General features: G+C 34.7%; 1 protein-coding gene across 3 annotated transcripts in view; it reads left to right on the plus strand.

Moving 5' to 3' along the window:
* TBC1D22A (TBC1 domain family member 22A) overlaps positions 1–22855 on the plus strand; it is a 180065-nt gene that overhangs the window by 42877 nt on the left and 114333 nt on the right. For all 3 annotated transcript variants that reach the window (XM_055808796.1, XM_055808798.1, XM_055808797.1), the window contains exon 8: positions 4374–4488. In XM_055808796.1, the coding sequence (XP_055664771.1) occupies positions 4374–4488 (115 nt within the window). The remainder of the gene's footprint in view (positions 1–4373; positions 4489–22855) is intronic.

The following is a 22855-nucleotide window of genomic DNA, read 5'->3' on the forward strand; positions in this document are numbered from 1 at the left end:
GGCTCATGCAGACAAGGGCCTCTCATTGCTCCCAGAGCTGACTGCCTTTTAGGGAGGGGGGAGATGTTGCTGGTCCCAGGTGAGCAATGGTCACTTTCCCTTTTTTTAAGGCAAGTTGACAGGAGCTATAAAGAAGGGAATCAAAGTATGCGTCAGACAGGTTTCAAAGGGTGTGGCATTGTGTGCAAGACTTACTGTGGTTATGATGTTTTTTGTACATATTTTTGATGCTGCAGAGGTTTGGAATAACGATACCGCTACTAGGAAGAATGTCACATGGAATGAGGTCAAGAGACTGAAGGCAACAAAGCTGGGAGACCTTACAGCAGCCTTCCAGGACCTAAAGGGAGCCTACAAGAAAGCTGAAGAGGGACTTTTTACAAGGGCATGTAGTGATAGGATTAGGGGAATGTCTTTAAACTGAAACTTTAAACTGAAATATTTAGATTAGCTATTAGGAAGAAATTCTTTACTGTGAGGGTGGTGAGCCCCTGGCACAGGCTGCCCGGAGAAGCTGTGGCTGCCCTGTCCCTGGAAGCATTCAAGGCCAGGCTGGAGCAACCTGGTCTGGTGGAAGGTGTCTAGTGTGTGTGTATGTTACTAGATGATCTGTAAGGTCTCTTCCAACCCAAAGCATTCTATGGTTCTATGAAAAATGCTAGTCAAAAGACTAGAAGCATAATGTGTATAAACCTCATGATGTCTTCTGACTTCAATTTCCAAATGTTACTATTCCAAGATGTGTATTGCTCTTGGTGGCATCTGAGTCTCTGTTCCCAAAGAGCTTTTCATTAGAGTTAATAAAAGCTTTAATTTATTTTAACTTGGAATTTCATTTCCATAATAAAATGTTTCAGTTTAGAAGGTGTTTTGAGTCTGATGTGTGGCAATAACTCATTATTATGTTACTTTTAAAATCAGTTTGAAGTGCTTTACATTTTATGGGAGTTATGTGGATCCTGGGTGGGAGGAAGGTAATGTTAAAGGACTGGGAATAAATTGTGGCCCTCAAAGAGGAAAAGAGTTAGAGGTCTTCCTCCATATGGTTCACAAAGTTTATTTTAAAGACTAGTGACGGCAAGTTTAGGTTTGTTAGATTTGATTAGCTGGTGTGGTGTAGTCTGTAACTTACTATCAGCGTTTTCTGTATCTTTAACTGAGTTTTGTTTAAATGTCTAGTACATGGCTGTGTATTTCCTGTTGATGCTTGCATAGTATGGGAGAAGTAATTCCAAGGAAACAACACAATTTAAAAATAGTTTATAAATTTGTCCCTGCCTCTTTGGTTTTTTTCCTATACATAGAAAACGAAAAGCAAATTCTTAAAAGCCTTTGTGATTGAAGGTTTGGGGGGTCTGGAGTTCCTCTGAGGTGGCAAAACCCACAGGAAATTCAAAATCTGCATTTAAGCTAATGAATCCTTCTCTTCATGTATATGAATATAGTTCTTAATGTTACCATGAATGAGAGTTAAATTCAAGAGAGAGTAATTGATTGGTAATGACATCTCATGAGATGTAGTGGCTCATAGTAGAAAAGTAATTCCAGATTCTGTTGCTGATTTGAAAATCAAGAAGGAAACCTTTGGGGAAAGTGACTTTTTTAATGAGCCCTATTTGAACACAGTGATGAGTGCTGTGTAAAAACTTAAATCAGTCTGCCTTTCTGGTTTCAGTGCTCATTTTTTTTTTTTTTTTTCTTTCAATTCAGAACAGCAAATGAAACTTTATGGAAATGGTTAGGAAATTGAAAACACTATTTCAGTGTGTATTTGTTGAATTTCTGATTAGAAGGCGATATTAAATCCAACGTTTAAATCACTGAGTGGTCCTTCCTGCTCAGTATTATTAAAAACAACCCAAATCCAGACAACACCCCTACCCACTTAGTTTTCATACCTGGATTTTAAAAATGTTTGAAATCCATAGGCTTCTCAATTTGCAATGTAAACTATGTATGTTATCAGGTTCTGAGTAAAGGAAAGTTTGGTGGTACAAATGTGGGGATTGTTTGACTTGAGAAATGCCTTAATGAAAAGCACTACTATTTTAATTTTTACAGTGTCTGTTACTGAATTACCGATTTTTTAAAAAAATATTTTTTTGATTCTCACTGTGTGTATTTTGTAACCTCATCACACCAGGCGTTTATTTAGCCTAGTGCATAACACTATTCTACGTTCAAAAATTGCTATTTAAATGGGTTTTTCTAGTCATCTCTATCTATTTGTTTTGAAGAGTTATTTGTATTTGCAGTATGCTAAACATCTTTTATTTGAAGTAAAACAGAATAACAGTGATAATACTGAAAAAATTAATGTTACTGAATCTAGAAATGGCAGCTGACAGAAGCAGGAAGGATGGCTATGAGGTAACGAACCTAGATAGATTTGCAGTTTTCTAATAATAGTAAAAAATGACATAAACAACTAATTTAATAAATGTATAATTATGTAAAACGTAAAAGCAAGCTGTAAATGACAGGTCACTTATATAGTTGTTGATAGACAATGAAACCCCACTGGCTATTGCTTGATGGGCAGAGGTTGGTATCTTTTTAGTATGATGTGCAGTGTGTATTAAAAAAACATGAGGTAACCGGACCAGCACCAAGAAAAAATTATAGGTAAAGGAATAAGCATCTTGGCTAATGAAAACAAGAGGCTTTTATGAAGAATTTGCTATGTGAATATTTCACTTTCTGCCTAATCTTTGCTCCCAAACTGAAGTGACCCTGTGCAAAAACTGAACCGTAATTGCAGCTGTAATGGATCAGACCTAAGCTAAGGCTTGTGTTTCAGCGCCCACAGAACTCTTCATATTTATTGTTGTTGACAGTGTCCCTTGTTCTGTGGATTTTCAGCATTCCAGGGAATTGTAAAATCTGGAGATTAAGGGAAGTTGATTATCAAAAGAAAACTTTTTGTGTGAGAAAGGTAGATGATGTTGATATTTGGGACTTGTTTCCAAAGCAAAAGATGCAAATGTGTTTCAGCTTCAGGTAGCTCATGTGGAAGCCTGTGATGGGACTCTCAAGTACTCAGATGCGAGTCATATATGCCTCGATATCTCCTTACTTAAAAATGTCTGCAAGAGGGCTTTTAAACAAAATAATTAAGATTCTTATTTAAAATGGAATTAGAATGGTTAGTATCTTAATCTAAAAAAGCAAAAAACTTGAAGTGAGCTTGAATAGAAATAAGACTGGCTGCATAAACTAAACTTCCTCTCCCTCTTGCGTCCTGTCAGGTGAAGTCTTTCATGGGCTTTCTTGAAGCCTTGAGCATTAATTGACTTCTGGGGTTGCAGCAAACTATGGAATCTCCTTGGGGTCCTTACAAAGTCTATCATTGTTTTATTAGTAGTGAGCTCTGATCTTAAAAGCAACATAGTCCTTTGGTTTGAGCCGTCCTTCCTCTGCTCCCCTTACCTGCCTCTGCATTCTGGTTTCTTGGCCAGACCTTCAATGGAAAGAGCAAATATTCTTTTGCTTCAGAAGATTATACCTGATTGAGTACCTGTAACTGGGGCAAAACACTTTGAAACTTTCACTCCACTGCTTATTTGCAGTATTTAAAAGACATGTAGCTCGTTCAGAAGCAAATAATTGAGAGAAAATATGGCTTGTCACAGTCCTATATTGTCAGAGAAGTTCTGTGACTTCCCTGCTCCGCGCTGTTCTCATGCTGTCCTTCCCATGGTGAGATATGTGGTGGCCTTAGGAGCTTTTGCAGATCCTAATCAAAATACAGTTCACAGAGTTGAGGAGGTGAGGTTATGTGATATGGCAGGCACAGCTGCCTTATTTCTACATTTTCTGGTTTCGTATTTTTTTTTTTTTAATTGCCAGTATACATTCTTCTGAAGCCTAAACCCCCACACTGCAGTATTGGGCAAGCTTACCTATTATGGAATCTCTTTTTATGGGCATGTTGTTAAAACATCTAAGCTATGTGAAGTACTTTTTTCTGTAATTTAGGAATAAATAGAATAGTATATTGATAAAATACTTTCAACAAGGTGAAAAATCATGGGAAAATGATTTAATATTTCTGTCTCTTGAGGAAAGATAAATTTTATATTGTTGGAAAAGCTTTCATGAATAAGTGCTACTCTTTTGTAACTACTGTAACTGGTTGGTTTTAACATGTGCTAATACCCTGAAAATGTATTTCTTTTGAAGAACTGAGAAGCTTACTTCGCACTGAGTGTTAATTATGAATACTAGTGTTCATTTAGGCTTTTATACTAGTTTTTATACTTGTTTTTATACTAGTTTCTTAATGATTATTATATTTGTCCTTGTAAAATATTCAAGTATATGGTTTAAAATAGTTTGTAAAATTTCTGATAGTTTCTTTAACTCTTTTTCAGATCTTTGAAAGAATTTTATTTATCTGGGCAATACGTCATCCAGCCAGTGGATATGTTCAGGGCATAAATGATCTGGTTACTCCCTTTTTCGTAGTCTTCGTTTGTGAATATATAGGTAAGATTTGTCTTAATACCAAATTACGACTTGGTACTGGTTTTGGAACAACATCTTCATTTTAATCTGAATAACAATTTGGATGAGCTAATCAAAACATTATTTGATGCATTAATCATAAAATTTTGAAATTCTAAATCCATTTAGTTCTCTTCAATATATACTGAGAAGCAAATAGATCTTGTGTAAGTAGTTGGTGGAGTTCAGGAATCGTTCAGCTTTTTATTCCAAACAACCTTCTCCTAACAACAAAACCCAACCAAACAAACCTCTCTGTAGCAGTTGCGACAACGTTCTCATTTGTGATACCTGAAAGCAGGGGGAAGAATCACAGTCTAGGTTTTGGTATCGCCGTGATTTCTAGTTAAGTGTTCACCACTCCTGATGCTTTTTTCTTCATAGATGGCTTTATTCTCCCTTTCTCCCCGCTCCCCCCATGTTTTCTGTGAAAACTTTTAATTGTACATATGAAGTGAGAAGGTGCCCACACTAAAACAAGAAAAAACCCCATGAAACAAGGAAACCTTTTAAATGAGTGGTAAGGAAATTTAAGTAGAGGGAACCTACTAAACTAGATTTGTGACTGAAAGAATGGCAACCTGAAACTAGGGACTGAAATTTAAGGCAGCAGTAATGAAATTTCTCTGGTGAAGAACTCTGCTGTTCTGGGGCTTACAACACATACCACTAGTAACAACAGGAGCATAAACAGCTGTATTTGTTGAGTTTGTGGCTTTATATGTGAGTATACTTTCTGAAAACTTTTTTATTTGCCAACTCAGATATTGGTTAAATACTCAACTCTTACTAGAAAACAATTCATGCCTTAAATCTGTAGATTAGTATTTATGTCTTTATAAACATTAAGAGTATGGCTAATCATTAGCAATTATTCATTAGTAATTGGGGTATCACTATGGATATAACTGCTACGGTTAAACAGTAAAAATGACAGCGTTAATGTGTCTTGAATTAAAACTGTTTTCCTTGTACTTCTATTTGTCATACGTATGTACAACGAAAATACACAGTGCTTATATGTAAACTTGAACAACACGCTGTCTGGCTAACTTCAGTGGGGCTGTATATAGTGAATTACTCCTACCTTATCTACGTAAGATACCCATTGGTGTCTTAATCCAGATTTATTAGATTTAATGAAGGACAGATTATCCTTGAGTGGATGATAGACTATCCATTTACTCATTTGCATGGCAACGCCTCTGTTGCTTTGTTCATTTCTTGTTTCATAGGGGGACATTTCATTGCTAAGCAACTAATGAGAACTACCACTGCTTTCTACCTAATCATCTCTTAAGCAGGGTAGAGGCCTACTCCTGAGAGTACTTGCAGTTTCTGCCTTTTACTCCCTCATTTGACAGATAATGAAAACGTTCTTAATGATCCTAGAACAGTAGGGTCTCCAGTAGACTTTAGGGTTGTTAATTGAAATAAGAAGTTCAAATGAGATGTGATTAGAGAATTGATATTCCATGTTAAATAGACCATTTAATTAATATGGTAAATAAGTTTGTCTTTATCACCAACTTACATTTGGAGACCCTGATGATTGTTAATATATTTGCCAGTTTGTCAGTGTTTTTGTATAGGAGAGCATAGCTGTTCCACTGAGTGTCCAGTGAAGAAAGACAAAACTCAAAACCTAACAACCATACAAGAGATTTTGCCACTGCAAATGTATGAAACTCGGAAAACTGTATTCTGAAAGTTCATTGAAAAGTTAATGTCTATATAATAAGAAAAATACTGAAATGGAGGTGCTTTCTTTAATATAGTGGTGGTCTTGGCTAAGTGCTAACAGTGGTTATTTCCCCCAGTGACACATAAAAACTTGATTTGACTTTAAATAGCTTTTTTATTAGAATCTTTTGAATATATTCAGTTTACACTGAGTAATGCATTCAAGTTAGAGTAAATGTGCATTTTACTTATACTTGAAATAGGGACGTTACATTTATGAAGTATGTTAGAAATCATGAGATTTAGAAAATTGGACTCTGAATTGTACCTAAGTGATTTTGATAGAAATTAATGCAGAATTGAAGGAGCTTCCTAGCAAAAATGTTTAAGCTATTAGTGTATTTAGAATCTAGTAATACTCTATTTATCTTAGAAATTTTCTCTAGATCTTATTTCTTGCTCTGATTAAGTGAGTATTGGCTTGTAACTTAAACTGCTTTATTAGTACTTCATTGTTTTTTGTATCTTTCTCAATTTAACTGAAACCTTTGTGTTGCAATTCTTAGTCACTTGGGTCTGGAATCATGCCGTTGAAATTGATAATGCCTTTTATTTTAGGTTCTTTCTACAATTAAAAAAAAAACAGGTCCTGAAGAGTTAGTTTAATAATAAATTCTTATTAATAACAATGCCATTAATAACTATGTGCTGATAAGGTCATTTGATGGTATATCCTGATAGTGTTTGTACAGTTGAAGTTTTTTCCAATATTTTGGTGGGAGGAAAGTAATGTTTATTTATGACTAAGAGAGCCCTTAATCTTTAATCTTGCATAACAAGTGTGAGACATTTATTCTAGTGCTTGGAGTCTTTTGTTCTGCTAAAGACATCCAGACACTATTTGGAAAGGTGTTGCTAAAGAACTTTTGAAGATACAAATAACATGTGTGGAAGTGACAATTTACGTGCCTTTTCATTCAAATCTGAATACTAAAAAGTAGGTTTTGGGGTCTTTTTATAAGGACCAAAGTCGTGGATGTTTTGATGGTTTAGTATGGATTGAGGTACCTAATTTCAGCACATAAGTTCACACATTTAGAATAGGTTGAGCGACTGAATATAAGAAATTAGTATATTAAATGTGGCGAGCATTCCTTCAACCTTTACAGCCATGTAAATGTGATGGAAGTGTAATTTGGTAGTGTCTCATTAGTTCCCTGTTCTGCAATAAAAGTAGAATACTGTAATGCTTTCAACGGGATAAAACTTGGTTGTCAAACCAAACCAGGAGAGGCACAACTGTAGTTAAAAGAAAATTTCAGAGGGCTTAGATACCAGCCCCTGCTGGAATACAGTATATTCAGATTAGGATTTCTGGTCTACGTTAGAAGTAGGAATTTGCACCTTAGGTTCTTCATACTAGGTGATTGTGTGTGTCAATCTCAACTTCCCCCCACTCCCCCAAAATGCTAGGCATCTTTAAGCTTATTCTGCCGTAATATAAAGGTTCCTTTGGAATTTCAAACACCAGTTGTACAGAAAAACTATTTTGTCATTACTTACAACCTCCTACATGACGAAGCACTGTTATGAGTTGTCAGAACAAATGGTAATTACTGTCAGGGCAGCTTTCCTGAAAGCTCTTTGTCTTTCTAGCATATTAGTTTGTGTCAAAATGAATATCGTCCATGTGGGTACAATTCCAGAGGCATTTTTGGTATTGAGGTAAGATATACCATGTGACTGCTCACTGTTCACTGATTTAACGTGGACAAGGATATTTTGCACTGGATTGCAAATTCTATTTCAAGTTGCCACAGGTGTTACTTTCTTTGTACACTTCTCTGTTGCTCCTGAGTTCCTGTTGATATACGCTGTTTCCAGGTATTAAGTTGTGCTGCACAGTTGTCCATGGTTTCTTGCTCACGGAGTCAGCTACATTTCACTACCTGTGACGTCTCACTACTGCGTCTGCATTTCAGTAATTTCCTGGGCCTTGTGTGTGTATTTAACACCACAGAGAGGACCTGGGTCACCATCCAGAGAGATGAGAGCTCAAGAGAAACACCATCATAATAAGGATGCATGTCAGGCCATTACTAAGTGGAATGGCTGTGTGAAATCACTTTGAAACCTCAAGCAGTGCTGAATCAAGAGAAAATTAAGAGTTAGTAGGAAGTCAAGGGCAGGAAATGAACACTATTGTAGCATTTCATAATTTGGTTGGATAAAGAACATCAAGAAAAGGCTACTGAAGACTGGAATGGCGATTGAGATATTGTCAGCAATCTTGTAATAAAGGAGCTTGAGACAATCTGAGGAGCTTAGAAGAGCTCATGAACTGAAAACTTTGGAAAGAGAGGGGGTCTTACCCTTGTAGGTATTTGTCTTGTGATCTTAAATTATTTTGTTGAAGGTAGTAAATGCAACTTCTGTTACCTAGTATTTTTTTTATTGATACATACATGACTTTTATGGAATAATGAATCCAGGCCCAAACCGTAATGGGGTTTGTATGGGATTTAGTCCCAGACCAGTGTTATCTGTGATAAGATAAAGGTACTTTAATCCTGGAAATGCAGTCATCTGTGTATAGCTCCCTTGCTTACCTTTCTTTTAATTCCCTCTTGTGTGTCCTGTCCTTAAAATGAGATTTTGTACTGGTTATTGCCTTCTCTCCTTCCTTTTCTGCTGCAAATAATTACACTTAAAACTACTAATTCTGTTTTTTACATAGTTCGTTAAATGGTATATCTAATAAAATTTTCATTTTCATAATATAATTGGAGTGATGTTTCAGAGCACTGTCACGGCTGTATCTGAGGTAATTCCTCATTGTTTCTTCATAAAATGTGAAAAAGTCGTCAATATAGGAGGGAGATTTTTCTTCTCTCCAGGAAAGAGTTGTAATTTTTATGCAGTAAGTAAATCTGTTTAGAACATACATAAAACTGAATTTGAGTGCTGAGGCAGTAAGCCAGAGAGCAGAGAGTATAACCCACTGACTCCAGAGAGCTGCTAGAAGTTTTTTCTCATACTTACAGGGTTAGAAGGAAAAATTTTCTTTAGCATGCATTATTTCCTTTACAAGACAGAGCTGAAACCTTGGGTGATACATTTATCTGAGATAGCAGGATTAATGCATCTAAACACCTAGACCTGTCCTATTCAGCTCCACCAATTCGCTAGTCCTTGGAGAACTACAAATAGGGCTCATGCATTGGGGTTTTGAGGAGATAAGTGGAAAAGATGTAACATTCTTAGATATTCTTAGATGAGACTGAGTGAAACCTGAAAGAATGGCAAGTTGTTTTGGTGAAATGGAATATGAACAAGGAGCTATAACTGTATTAACTGGATGCTTCTCCCTCTCCCATGCCCTTCAAGTGGCTGGAGACTGATAGGGCCATCCTTGCTGTCTCCTGGTTTACCAGGAAAGAAACACTGGAAAACCTCCTAGGACAAGATTGATTTGGAATATGAATGACTTCTTCAGTTTGAGAGATGAAAAGCTTTTATTTGCAGTTGTTGTATGCTCTTGAACTTTTCTGATGATTTTGGCATTACACTTTGTAACAAATTTCTAGTGTTTCAGTGCTTTTCTTTGTTTAAACAAATGCATGTTTTTGAACAATACTGTATTAAAATTTTTTTATTTACACATTTGTTAGAAATCATTTAAGTAACTTACACAAATTCAGTTTGCATAAAAACACTGACGTGAAGCATAACTGACATTTTAACACTTTCTTGCAAGTTGTAAAAGTATTAAGAAAATTATTTCCCAATTTTTTAAAACCATTGTAAAATTGTCATGAAAAGCTATTCAAAATAATTTAAATCACTCTTCTGTCATATGAAAATTCAGTGCCACAAGTTCCATTTGATCACATTAAATTCTCTTCTTAATGCAAATCACCAGTAATTTCCACATACAAAAATATATTTCAGTGCTGCTTCTTAATAATTTCCATGAGTTTTTATATTATTACTCATGATGTTAGTCAAGTTGACTGAAATTTTCATAAACATGAACAATATTCTATGAAATATTCTTTAATAATGGAATGGAATATTATCTGATATTTGGATGGGCAACCAATGAAGAGAGCTTACACAAAACTTGAATTCAAGTCTTGAAAATACTGAAAATCCATTTCAGTCTTCTATGTAACTCCAGAAAACATCATATGCATTCCTCTGTAAAAGATCTGCAACATACACGAGCTGCATGGTGATCTAAAACTTTTGATTTACCTGTCATTTGTCTTCAAAGCACTCTGCTTTCACATGTTACGAAACTCTTACAGTTATATCTATGTATGTGTGCATGGACTAAAATGATGCAGAAACTGTTCAATGTTATCTTAGCTGGCTTTGAGATAACTGCCACTCACTTTTTCAGGTTCTAGGACTATGTTTCCCCACTCTCATCCTGTTGGGCCAGTCTGTTGTCCAGTGGATGTATTTTGAAAGTGGTGCTGAGCAGCTCAAGAGAGGGAAGACTGTGATGAGTAAGATAAAAACCATTTGAGTTTGGTTTCACACATTCATGATTCCTGCTTTGCACCAGGGAACAGGTGAAGAAGGTCCACAAGCAAGCAGAGACCTGTGTCATGCCTGTCCCCAGTGCTGAGGACTTGATACTTCTGTACCAGTCTTCTTGCTGTGTGGCAGCACTGATTTTGACTGCAGTGGCAAAGCAGCTGGAAATGATAGGTGCTGAAAGAGAGTCCTAGCAGGGTGTTTCTGAACTCATTATTAAATAGACTTTGTGGAGCTAAATCACGTTTTATCCTGTTTCTTACGATTTGGCTTGTTTTGCTTTATTTAGGAGTTTGCTGAGATCCTTTTATAGGTCTCATTTCCTCCTTGCATCATCTATTTTATGCCACCTATCAGATTCCTTAGTTGGAATTCAGCCATTCTTTTCATGCAGAATGTACTAATTGCCCCAGTTTTAAGTCACTGCAATTTGTAATCATTTTCAAATGCATGCATATCCTTCTGTAATTCAGAAGACTTTTGTTTGATTTATTTTTATTTTCTCTATTTATTTAAATATTTTGAGTCATTGTAGTGAAAAACCCTCACAGTTCTTCCAGGTGAATTACATTGCATCAAAGGAAATAAAAATACAGACCTCATTTTTAGCGCCTTAATAAAACCTTAGCATTCTTTTGAAGCACTTGGCTAGATTATATTTTTAAATTTTTATGTATGTCTTAAGAAAAATGAATAATTCACAATATCCCAGCAGTTTTCTTTACTAATATATAATATACCTCTTCAGGCCTAATTGGGCAAAGAAATCATACTATTTTACATCCTTCTGTTCACTTTAAGGAGGAGAATCCATGTGAAAATAACTAGCAGTGAATTGTTTGAATTGTCAACTGGCAGTGCTTGCCATAATATACTGCAGCATGTAATAAAGCAGTACATTTGGAGACATTGCAAACAACTATAAGGAAAATTTGGATAGTATTAAAGAGGATATCTCATGCTTAGGTTTTGAAGAGTTGGGGAATGAAAGGGCATGAAGTAGGGCAAATATGTCTAAAGGGCTTGAATGGAGAGAATTGATTGATAGGGGACCAGTGAACTATGAATTACCTTTAATCTTTTGATCCTTTTGTTTATGTGTTTAGTTATTTATTTAATCAGTTATCTTTATTTTATCAATTTATCTTTCAGATAATTTGTTGGAGTATTAATTTTTCACTTGCAGTTTGATCAATCCTGTAATCAGCACTTTGTTCTGGGTTAGAGTTATATAACCATTTCAATTAAGGGCTATTTTTTTCAGGTAGTTATCATAGTAAAAGCCCTAATGAATATAGCTGAGCTCTACCCACGTATGCATTTTGTGTGTGTCTGGCTAGTGATAAGAGTTTGTCTACTTTTTTTTTTCTCCCTGGTTACTTAACCTACTGGAAGTCAGTGGTGGCCTTTGGTATCAAATACGTAAGTGAATGTGTCTGCATAAGCTCTCTCTTATTTGGTTTTTGTCAAAATTGGGTGATTTACTTATTTAATTAGTCGATTGTTACCAATCTACTAATTGTACCAACCCAATTGGTGGTGCCGACATTTCTTGGGGTATAGTAACCTTGAGAAGGTATTAATTATGAGCAGCTGAGAACACATCTGCAAATAACTGGTGTAGTTGGTTGATAGTATATTGCTACTTACATTTTACTCGATATGTTTGATTCCCAGTAGGGGCTTGGAACTGTGGGAACTAGATTATGTGCTGTAGAATTCAACTTCTTCCAGATCCCATTGTTTTTTTCAAGAGGTCAGTGAACCCCGTCTGTTTTAGCTTTGTTTCACTGCTCTTTAAACTTAACAGTGGATCTGCATATTTGAGTGTTTCCAAATCAGATTTAGTTGGACAGAAAAGGGTTTGCTTGCCATTCGCTTAGATCACACAGCTAAATCAGGGCTTGCTGCTGTCAAAATAGGTAGATTTGCTTTCTCTTTTCCAACCCAAATGTGCCTTCCTCTTTTCTCTTTTGGTCAGTATTGGCTTTTCTCTGGCAAAGTGGATCAGTTCAGTTAAACTGGCAGGAAACGAGCCCCATAATAAAATGAGTAATTTAACTTTCTGCTGTCATCTTGATGATCAGAGACCAACATCAGTGCTGATGTGGGATAGGAGCGTGTTAGGGAAGAAGGGAGAAGCAAGATCTCTGTTTAATGTCAGATAGCTCTTAGACTGCTTTAGCTGTAATATTAAACTGCATGCTGATTTTAAGTCTTTGTGAATTCCACTAATTTTTTCCTTAGTAAGTTAAGGAGCAGCCATAAAAGCATCTCAACAGACATATGTAGGTAGGGTATGGCAACTTGCTTTTCTAGTGTTTTTACTTCTAATACTGTCTTGAATGGCTGTGATTTTTTGCAATAGACAGTACTGTTTTACACAATCAATCCTTTAACTCTGTGTTTCAGTTTTGATTTCACTGTCTTCAATACACTGTCAGATTTCCAGGCTAATTATAACAGTTCATCTGAAAAGTTGGGTGCATGGTTAAATCCGATAGACGTATTGGAGAAATATTTGAATCTGACTGAACAAGTTTTTATCAATAATTGCGATAACCAAACACTGTAAATATATTTTCTAGTTACTAGTTTCAACTTCAAAGCTAATTAAAAAAAAAAATTGATACACCAACTTTTATTAGTCCCCTGAAAACTCCCCTGAAAGGTGTCAAAGTTGAGGCTTTGCTACCTTTCTTGCATATCGTATATGGAATTATTTTTAATGTTACATCTGTCATATAATCTTAATTTTTTTTAAAAGCAGTTCCACAGATCTTTATAACATTAGCATATGAAGTTGTATCATACTGATGTGATGGAGAAAATAACTCCAGTCATCTTCATGCCCTCCACTGAAACAAAATTAAGTTCTCAAAAATCCATTTGGTTGACCACACAGATTGCAAAATTGAAATTGCTGTTCTCAGGAACTGGCATATATTGCAAGTTTGAATAAAGTGTGGGCTGTGATAAAGTATCTTCTCTAGTTTGATTACAGAAGTATAGTAGTAATAGCACTGGATATTTACCTCATAAGCATGTGTTAGTTGATGAAGTAGGATGGTACCCTCAGCTTCACTGTCTGTCAGGGAAAAACATGAATATTTTAACTAAAAATTTTTTGTGGGTGCGTTTAGAAAAGGTTCCTATCTGAAGTGGAATAAACCAAAGTAGTTAGAATTCTGTGGCTACAGTTAATATTTGCTGTGAGAAGTGGGGAAAAAAAAATATTAAGGTTGTCCTAGTAAGTATATCAAACTGCTTAATTGCCTGTTTTGTAGTTCTCTAGATGAGAGAAAATTAGTATTTTGAGTAATGGTATTAATTGCGCATAGTGTTTTACGAGTTTCTGTTCAAAAAAATCCAACCAGACCAACCCCCCAAAACCACCAAAAAACCTCAAACCATGAAATGTTGAAGTGTATTAGCCCTTCAGAGATTTAAGTTTTGTGATTGTCTTCAAAGGAAGGGCAATAACTAAAGCATAGAGTCTTTAATGTTAATAAAGAATGGAAAAAACCCCAGTGTGTAAAGTATATGTGAAAGATGCCTTTGCAAAACAAAACAAAACCCAGCCCCCTCAGAAGTCATTAACAAGGAGTCTATCATCATGTTAATAGAAAACTTCAAATATGTGCAAATTTATATGTTAGTAGAGTTACCAGTGGTGTCAGAATTCAGCTCATGTACCAAAATGCTGAGTGTGTTTTGAGTCATAAAACATACAGAAGGAAAAAGCCCAAACCCCACAGCATGCTGAAAAATAATAATACTTCAATTTTATTACTGAATGAACTTCTCTGTTGTATTTATTCTTTCATACTCCCGATTATCTATCTAAAATTTAAGTTTGGATGACAAGGGGGAAAGAACAACTGTCACCGTTGTATTTGTCTACTGAAGTTTTATGAAGCTTCTCTAACTGTCCCTGTTTGCATCTAATTTGAAAGAGTTTGTTTTCTACTTTGAAAGAGTGAAATAGGTTTTACTAAATCTTAATAGGATTGTTGCATTGATTTATAATATTGCTACTTACAGTCTAGATATTAATGATATTTTTTTATTCAAACAATTTTCAGATAATGCTGTCAAAGTCTTATAGTTCTGAACTGTTATGTATTCAACGTACTTTTGTGGGCAAATTATCAAAATATAGTTCAAGATGACAGTTTGGTTTAAAATTTTTCTCATGAGCTTCCATTTGATAAAGAAGAAAAGTAAATAAGTTTTTCTTTTTACTTTGGAAAGTATTTTCTTTATTCCTTTGTGCTTATGATTTCATAATGTTCTAAAAGAAACTAAAATATTTGTTTAATAGTTCTTCAGTGGAATTGCCCTGACTTGCTTATCTGATGCAATGTGGTCCAATTTTTATAAAGAAGTGTAAAAGGTGAAAGATGCTTTCACCTGTTTTAAAAGCTTTTCCTAACTTTTGTTGTTTTGAGTCAAATATGTTAATAAGATAAATGTACAAGTTAGACAAAATGGAAAGTGGTGGATTTGGACTAAGACTGTATTAAAGGTTACTCAGATAAATTTAAATTTTAAATTTAAACTTAAATGAATTCTTATGAAATCATTTCCTTTTTCACAGGAAAACTGTGATATTAAAAAGCGAATTTCTCTTTCCTCAGGAGAAGAGAGGGGAAAAACAGATATAAAACCCAAACAGCAGCAACAAAAAAAAAAAAAAGAGAAAAACTCCTGAACTTCGCTTTTTTCTTTTTCCTTTTTTTAATAATGTTAAGATTATTTTTGTAGGACTTTGAATAAAAGGAAAGGACTTCTATGTACTTGAGAAGAAAATATCCAAGTCCTTCAAACTTGTCATGTTAGAAAATGCTTTTCCTTTTGCAGAGTGGCATCTACATACTAAAGCCCATGTGCTCCAAGTCTCAGCTGTCACTTTTAACCTACCTAAATAAGTATTTCAGAGCAGTGATATCTCTAATTATAATACTGCAATATTTTTCATTGAAAGTGTAGTAAGCAACAGTTGGCTGTATATTTGATCCATGTTTGGCTGACGAGGTTGAAAAGAATGTGTCTAAAGGGATTAAGAAAGTTTGGCTATGGAGAAAAGCTGTAAGAGCAACTATTGAAGAAGCATACACCTGCTTTCTCAAAGATAGTACGACAGGTGTCAGGCAGAGGATTTAATCAGGTTTAATAATTTCTGATGACTGGTGGTAACTACTTCCAGGTACCCACTATTTGAATTCATTGTTTTTATCTTAAAGATGCTGCTGTATGTGACTGACTTGTTGTTAAATAGAGAAAATTATACAAAAATTTTTGATTTTTTTTTCTTTGTTGGCATCAGATAGTAACTGAAAAAATGATAATTGCTATTTCATAAAAATGTTTTTTGAATAATTTATGTCCGTAAGATTACCTTGATTTTCCTGCTCTTCCTAACATAATAACTTGTTCTAGTACAAAAATTTCTTATTTCTGTTAGGGCAAAAATAATTGGATTACATTTCCTTAAACCTATGTTTTCCTGCTATCTGTTCTTCCATTCTCCACATTATTGTGAGTAGAGGCTTCAGCAGGTGGGGTTTGAGGTTGTTCATTTGTTTTTTTTCTTTTAATCTTTGTCTGCACGTTTCAATACCATATGAAAGGAGAGTATTTTGAGAATATTGATCAGTATATTACAATATATGACCGAGCCTCCATTTATTATTTGTAGTGTAGTTGTGATGTGATGACTTTTTTGAAAAGCAGATTCAAAACGTGAGGAATGGAAAGGAGCTTATAAGCCCAGGAAGTTAAATCTCCTTTTAGATGACTGTCATGGTTTTATATTTTAGATATATAGCCAGGTAGAGACTTGAAAGTTACCAATAAAAATGTCTTCAATCATATTGGTGCCAGAAATGTTATCAGAGAGTCAAAAAGTCTGACAGAGGTCTGAAGGGAACTTACCGAATGTCACTCCATTGCGGGGGAGCTGCATGGATTCTTTGTTTAGATGTTTCCGATGAAGGGACTTTCCAGACCCTGTCTTATGGACAGAATCAGAGGAATTCTTTTGAATTTTTGCTATAAGAGCTTATAGAACAAATCTCTATAAAATAATAAGAATTTTCTAAGTTCAAATGGGACTAATGTTTCTAATGAAATGAATGTTTCTGTAATGTGGTAATATCTCATTATAGAGCATGAAAGCAGTTTTTAATTCTGTAAACTTGTCTTGTGTTCTTCTCCCTAATAAATCAGTTGGTGTGACAAGATACATGTCCATCCTACAAATCCTCCATTACTTGCTTCTGATAGTTGCTTTTTTTTTTCCTGGCTATGTGGTTTCAGCTCATGGAGGGATCATCCAGCTTGGGTTACTCAGTATGCTACCTTCTGTGTTTTACTAGATGAAGTCTTCAAGACCTTTAGGGTTCATTAATTTAATTTTATATTGTGATTAAACACAGAAGTTATAAAAATGCTGAGGTCGCATAATTATACCAGCTTGTCTTCTATTTCTGCTAACTGGTGATCAAAATTTCTTCTTAGACTAGAGGTTGTCTCTGCTGTCACTGTTCTTCCTGAAAGTTTATTCGACATTATTTTACTACTACAAGGCATTTCTGGTCCCTCAAAGAAAGTCTGTGAGGTCATAACAATTGTCCTGTTGGTTATGTCATTTTTTTATTATTATTTATTTTGGAGCAGTGTTTATTGTGAGGGTGATGAGACCCTGGAATAGGTTGCCCAGAGCAGCTGTGGCTGCCCCATCCCTGGCAGTGTTCCAGGCCAGGCTGGATGGGGCTTGAAGCAATCTGGTCTGGTGGCAGGTGTCCCTGCCCATGGCAGGGGGGGTGGAACTAGATGATTTTTAAAGGCCCATTCTAACCCAAACCTTTCTTTGATTCTATACTGTTGTTCAAACGGAGATCCACATCTTGCTTGTGTTCAAGTGCCTCGGGCAGTTTAGAGCTTAATATGGATTTTTTTTCTGGTCTAGTAATTAACTATACTCTGCATTAAATATTACTTTACATTTTCATAAGAAAAAAAGTCAAACCTTTTGTCATTAATAATCAGTATAAATACATCATAATAAATACAAGAGATTAAATCTAAATATTTAATGTTTTCAGCTAACTCTTGGATTTGTTAAATCAGTCTTTGTATTATTCAAGTATTCTAGCTTTTCTGTTTGTGTTTTTTTTCTCTAAGGTATGCTAAAGAGTACTTGAGAAAAAAGGATTTTTATTCCCCATGTATATAATAAAAGTTCTGCTAATGAAAGTCCTGTTTTAGTGCATAGGATGATGTGTTTAAGTGTATAAATATGATTATTGATGTGGATTTTAATTATCTGCTTTTAAAGTTTGTTTTGCATCTGTATGTGTATTTCTAAAGTTTTAAATGCATCTGTCTAAAGAAGATGTGTTATTTCATGATGCTTAATGCACACTCCCAGAATTTTAGAAATTAAATTAATTTGATAATATGAATGTTATCTTAGTAGTGCATTTCTGATAAGTTTGAAATATCTTTTTGTGATTGTCTCGCTTTTGAAGGCTATTAAGAAACCAGTAGACTTGTCCTGTGAGGAAGTCATGAGAGGTTAGTGAAAGGTATTTTATTTGAAACTACAAACTGTAAATGTTGGGTCATGGGAATAAATGGAAAACAAGATCTTGAATAATGGCGGAAGCAGTAAAATGAAATCAAAGAGCTATCAAAAGATTTCTGCAAGTGTAAAACTGAAATAATTGTGAAGGAGAAAGTTAATTACAGTTAATGTAACTATTGGAGAGACATATTCCAAAGGGAGCAGCATATTTTAGTTCTGGCTTGTGCATCCGTTTTACTCTCCCCATGGTCTCTGTATAGTTATAATTAACGATCATCTTTCTATAGTGAAGCAGCACAGAGGTGGTTATACTTTCAGATCTAAATCTTCTCAAGCACACGTTCCAACAGACTGGGAAATTACTTTAATAGCTTTTAGCACCCAAAACCCACAATTTTGTGTGTTTATTATGAAGTAAGTCACAGGAAGAAAAGCCGAAAGAATTAATTAAGCACTGATAACATGCTGTACAAATGTCAGGAATATAACGTTCGAATACTGTTGCATAGATTGGTAGCATCTTAAGATCTAAGAGGAGGTTTTCAAATTAGGTAGATCACTGCTTAAAAAGTTGGAAACAGCTTTGTCTTATTTTCAATGAGATGTGGTTAGTTAATGTTTTATATATTTCAAACCATTTGAAATACAGTTGTCAGAAGTTTGTATGCTGAATTTTTTTAATTGGAATAAGCTTTGTAGCTTAAATGCAAACCTGTTTTAATCACAGTAATCAAAGTAATTGGGTTTTCATAATCATGGGGCTTTTTTGCTTGTTTTTAATTTTGAAAATCTGAGATTTTTAATTTCTACTGTAAACTGGAAAACAAATTAGAAAAGTGAAAAATCAAGCGCTTAAGCACAATAACTAAAAAACGGGAAATTTTGCAAAACAACTTTTCTTCTAGATGTTTTAATTGCTTTATTTCATAGAAACAGAAATTATTTAATGCTTTCATAGCACATTAGGTTTAATAAAAACCCAACACTTGTAAAAAAATCTGTTGCCTGAGGAATTGTATTCTTGTCAAAGACATTTCTGAACTGATTTACATGTTCCGTCTTTAGTTAATTGTGAGATTAAATTACAGTTGTACTGTAATTGACATACTCTTATTTTTGAATAGATGGAACAGGGTTTTTTCCTAGAGGTTGTACCATGTGGTGTGGTTATTTCTTTATCTAATGATAAATGCCTATACAGTATATAGAAGTGCTAACTCTCATGAATAAAGCAAACCTTGTGGCACAGATGCATGTGTAGCAGTTTCATTAGGAATTTGTAAATCACAGTAGATTAAGGTAATTAAGGAATGCACTCAACATTTAACCAATATAAGAAGTAGTGTTGCCTGTGTGGTCAGAGTTCATTCCTCTCAAATAAGCTGCTTTATATTAGTATGTGCATGTTGTGTTAATAAGTATAAGTAATAGATGGTACTTATGTTCTGTTGTAAATAAGGCAAGAAGTCTGTAAGGTGCATTTCTTTATTAGCTATGAATGATGTGGGAGCTTACAAAATAAGGTAGCATGTCATTTTTATTAAAAATTTGACCAATAATGTGTATTTTAGATTTGCATTAGACATCCACTATCATAGGCTTGTGTGTACAGTCTCCCTGAAGAACTAGTTCTTTCCCCTGCCATCCATTTTTCTTTAAGAATTTATTTAGTTGTTCAAGAACAATAATAGGTCAAAGTAAAAATTTCTTCATGAGTGGGTGAACTTATACTTATATAAAGTTACTGTCATATGTAACTTGTTGCTGAACTTACCTGACAGTGGCAAATTTGTCAGTCTTTCATCACTGAAAAAAACATATGAATTTTTAAGTTTTTATATTTACATAAAATGTCTTGGATAATTTCTATTACTTTTATATTTATCCAAGCTAAAGTTGAACCTTTAGCCTGGTTAAGTTATCCAGCTAATTTATTAAACATATTACTGTTTATGGGATTGTTCAAATGAGTTCTCTTTGCCTGTCTTTGAATATTAAGTAATTATGTGCAAGACTTTTTTTTGTAGTTTTAGATAAGAAATGTTTATTTTCAATGCTTTTAGAATTCACCCTGCATATGCAGATGCATAGACTATTTTTTAAAAAAATATATTTTTGCCTTTAATGCAGTTGCTTTTTCCCTCTGTCCAGTAAATAATTGCTTTGAAAATCTACATCCATTTGTAGATTCTTTTTGAAGGCTCTTCCATTTTAGAAACACAGTGCTAGAGTGACTGTCTCTGAAATAGCTCTGTAATCAGTTCCATTCCTTAACACAGGCAGACTTGTGTTCCTGAGGCTTGCTTTAGACTTGTTTCACTGTGCTATGGTTTACTCTTACCCCACTCTTGCTTTCTGTGCTCTGCATGTTTGTGTATGCACATGCATAGGCTTGATAAAAAATTAAATGATAAGCACAAACTAGGTAATTAAAAAAAAAAAGTGATTTGGGAGACATGTTCAACTTTAATCTTTCATTTCCTATTCTCCAAGCACCTTTTGGATTTCTCAGAAACTCCCTTATCAGGCATTCTAAGAAAATGCTCATCAGCATCCTGTGCTCATTGTGCATACTGGATGCTAATTAGTAGTCCTGTAATTTGCTATCACATGCACCACTTCTCCCTGGAAATCTGTTTTGGTTGACAGCAGCAACCCTACTGAAGTGATTACTCTTAAGAAGAATTTGTGCTGAATGTTGTGTTCTTCATTGTTGCTAAAATACGGTTTTAAGAGCAGCTGTCATGAGCTTTGAAGACTCCTGTTTCACAATAATGTCACACTCAAAGGATGTGGCTTATATCTTGTTTTCTAAATGTAAACTACTTGTACTGGCCATACTTGTCACCTGTGTAAAAGGTTGCCAGGCTTGTGCTTGGCATCTGCATGTTCTGTGGGTCGAAGACCTGTTAGTGCCACCTGGTTTACTTGGTTCTATTTCATACCCTGTGTCGATGGTAGTTATTGAAGTAGTAAAGCTGATTTTCATCTTTCTTGTATCTGCATTGTTGGGCAGTAATCTCTGTCCACAGCCTATGAGGAACTGATGTCTTCTGTCTGATTTGCAGCATGAGCTGGCAATGTCCCTGTTTTGCAAATAATTTTATCATTCTTAAAACCAGGCCTATTTCTGTCTAGATATGTTCTGCATAGGAATTAAGGGCATGTCTGGACTGCTTAATTTTTTTGGGGGAAAAAAATTGCCATTGAAATCTACACTAGAAAAAGCCTGAATAGAAAAATCTTACTGGCAAAAGTGTAGGCCCACTGACTGTAATGTCTCAGTGATTTACTAATTACCGTTATGCAGAATCTGGAATTGGAGAATAAGTATATGCTCTTTTGTGATAGAACAATTGAGAGTACTTGCAGGGTCATACGTTAATTTTGATGAGCATGAAAATTAGGTCAAAGTAATCTAGATTACAGTATTTTTTGAGGTGCTGGTTTACCTTGTTCTCCAGGTCAACATAGATTATAACATTCTTCATGTGCAGTAAAATTTACAGAATTAATATTAATAAAGTAAAATGATTAACATTTAAAACATCATTATTATAGTGATGTATAAAGGTATTTATCTTGCTTCATTTTGCATCTTAAGGAAATGGTGGCATATCAACTGAAAACAAGTGTAGGATTATTAACAGTGGTAAAACAGGCAAGTTAACAATACACCCTGATGTGAGAACATGACTGGTAATAGGGGAGTATTTGAAATACAATGAGGTGATGTTTACCTAAGCTTGGACTGATGAGTTGATTGAGTTCTTTTGATTTGATTTAATTTTGCCTTTGTGACTGCAGTATCACAAAGAAAGGGAAGTTTTTACTTTGGTGATTAATCCTTGACAGCTCAAAAGCTATTTCTATCAGATAAAGATGTAATTAGGATTTTTTCAATGAGAGATATTGATGTGCTTATGTACATATTTAATTAGGTAATTGTTACTGAAAGAATTTACATTTAAATGCCCTATTATGTCCTGACTGAATAGCTTTTTCGTAAGGCTTTTTGAAAACAGAGTTTGAACTAGAATATGTAAGATCTTCTAGATGTGGGAATATTATTGTGCACCTCTGCATGCAATCATAAGAAGATGCAATGTCTGAAGTAGATTACAACAAAGTAAACTTTATACAGATAAGTACCTGCACACGTACAGTCAGAATGATTTCTTTGCGCCTCTGCAAGAGCTATATAATTTGGACTTAAAGGATATGGTCAGACGTTTTATGCATTAGATGAGAAATACATTTACACAAATTAGTGCTAAAAAAGGACAACTTAAAGGGGTTCAGAGAATTAAACTTCCTAATATTTCTATGTGTTGTATCTTGCTTATGTAAAGAACAATCATAATTTTTTTATGATCTTACAGTCTGTTTTGGGCTTTAGCACTGGGTCTTTCTTATACCATCATCCATTCTGTCCCCTACCTTGCACTCCAGTGAATTTATCTGAGTTTTGCCTGATTCTGAGTGCTGAGACACAGTTTCAAGATAAAAAGCTAAAATTAAAACATTAAT

The sequence above is a fragment of the Falco peregrinus genome, chromosome 6, assembly GCF_023634155.1.
Source record: "Falco peregrinus isolate bFalPer1 chromosome 6, bFalPer1.pri, whole genome shotgun sequence".
Classification (NCBI taxonomy): domain Eukaryota; kingdom Metazoa; phylum Chordata; class Aves; order Falconiformes; family Falconidae; genus Falco; species Falco peregrinus.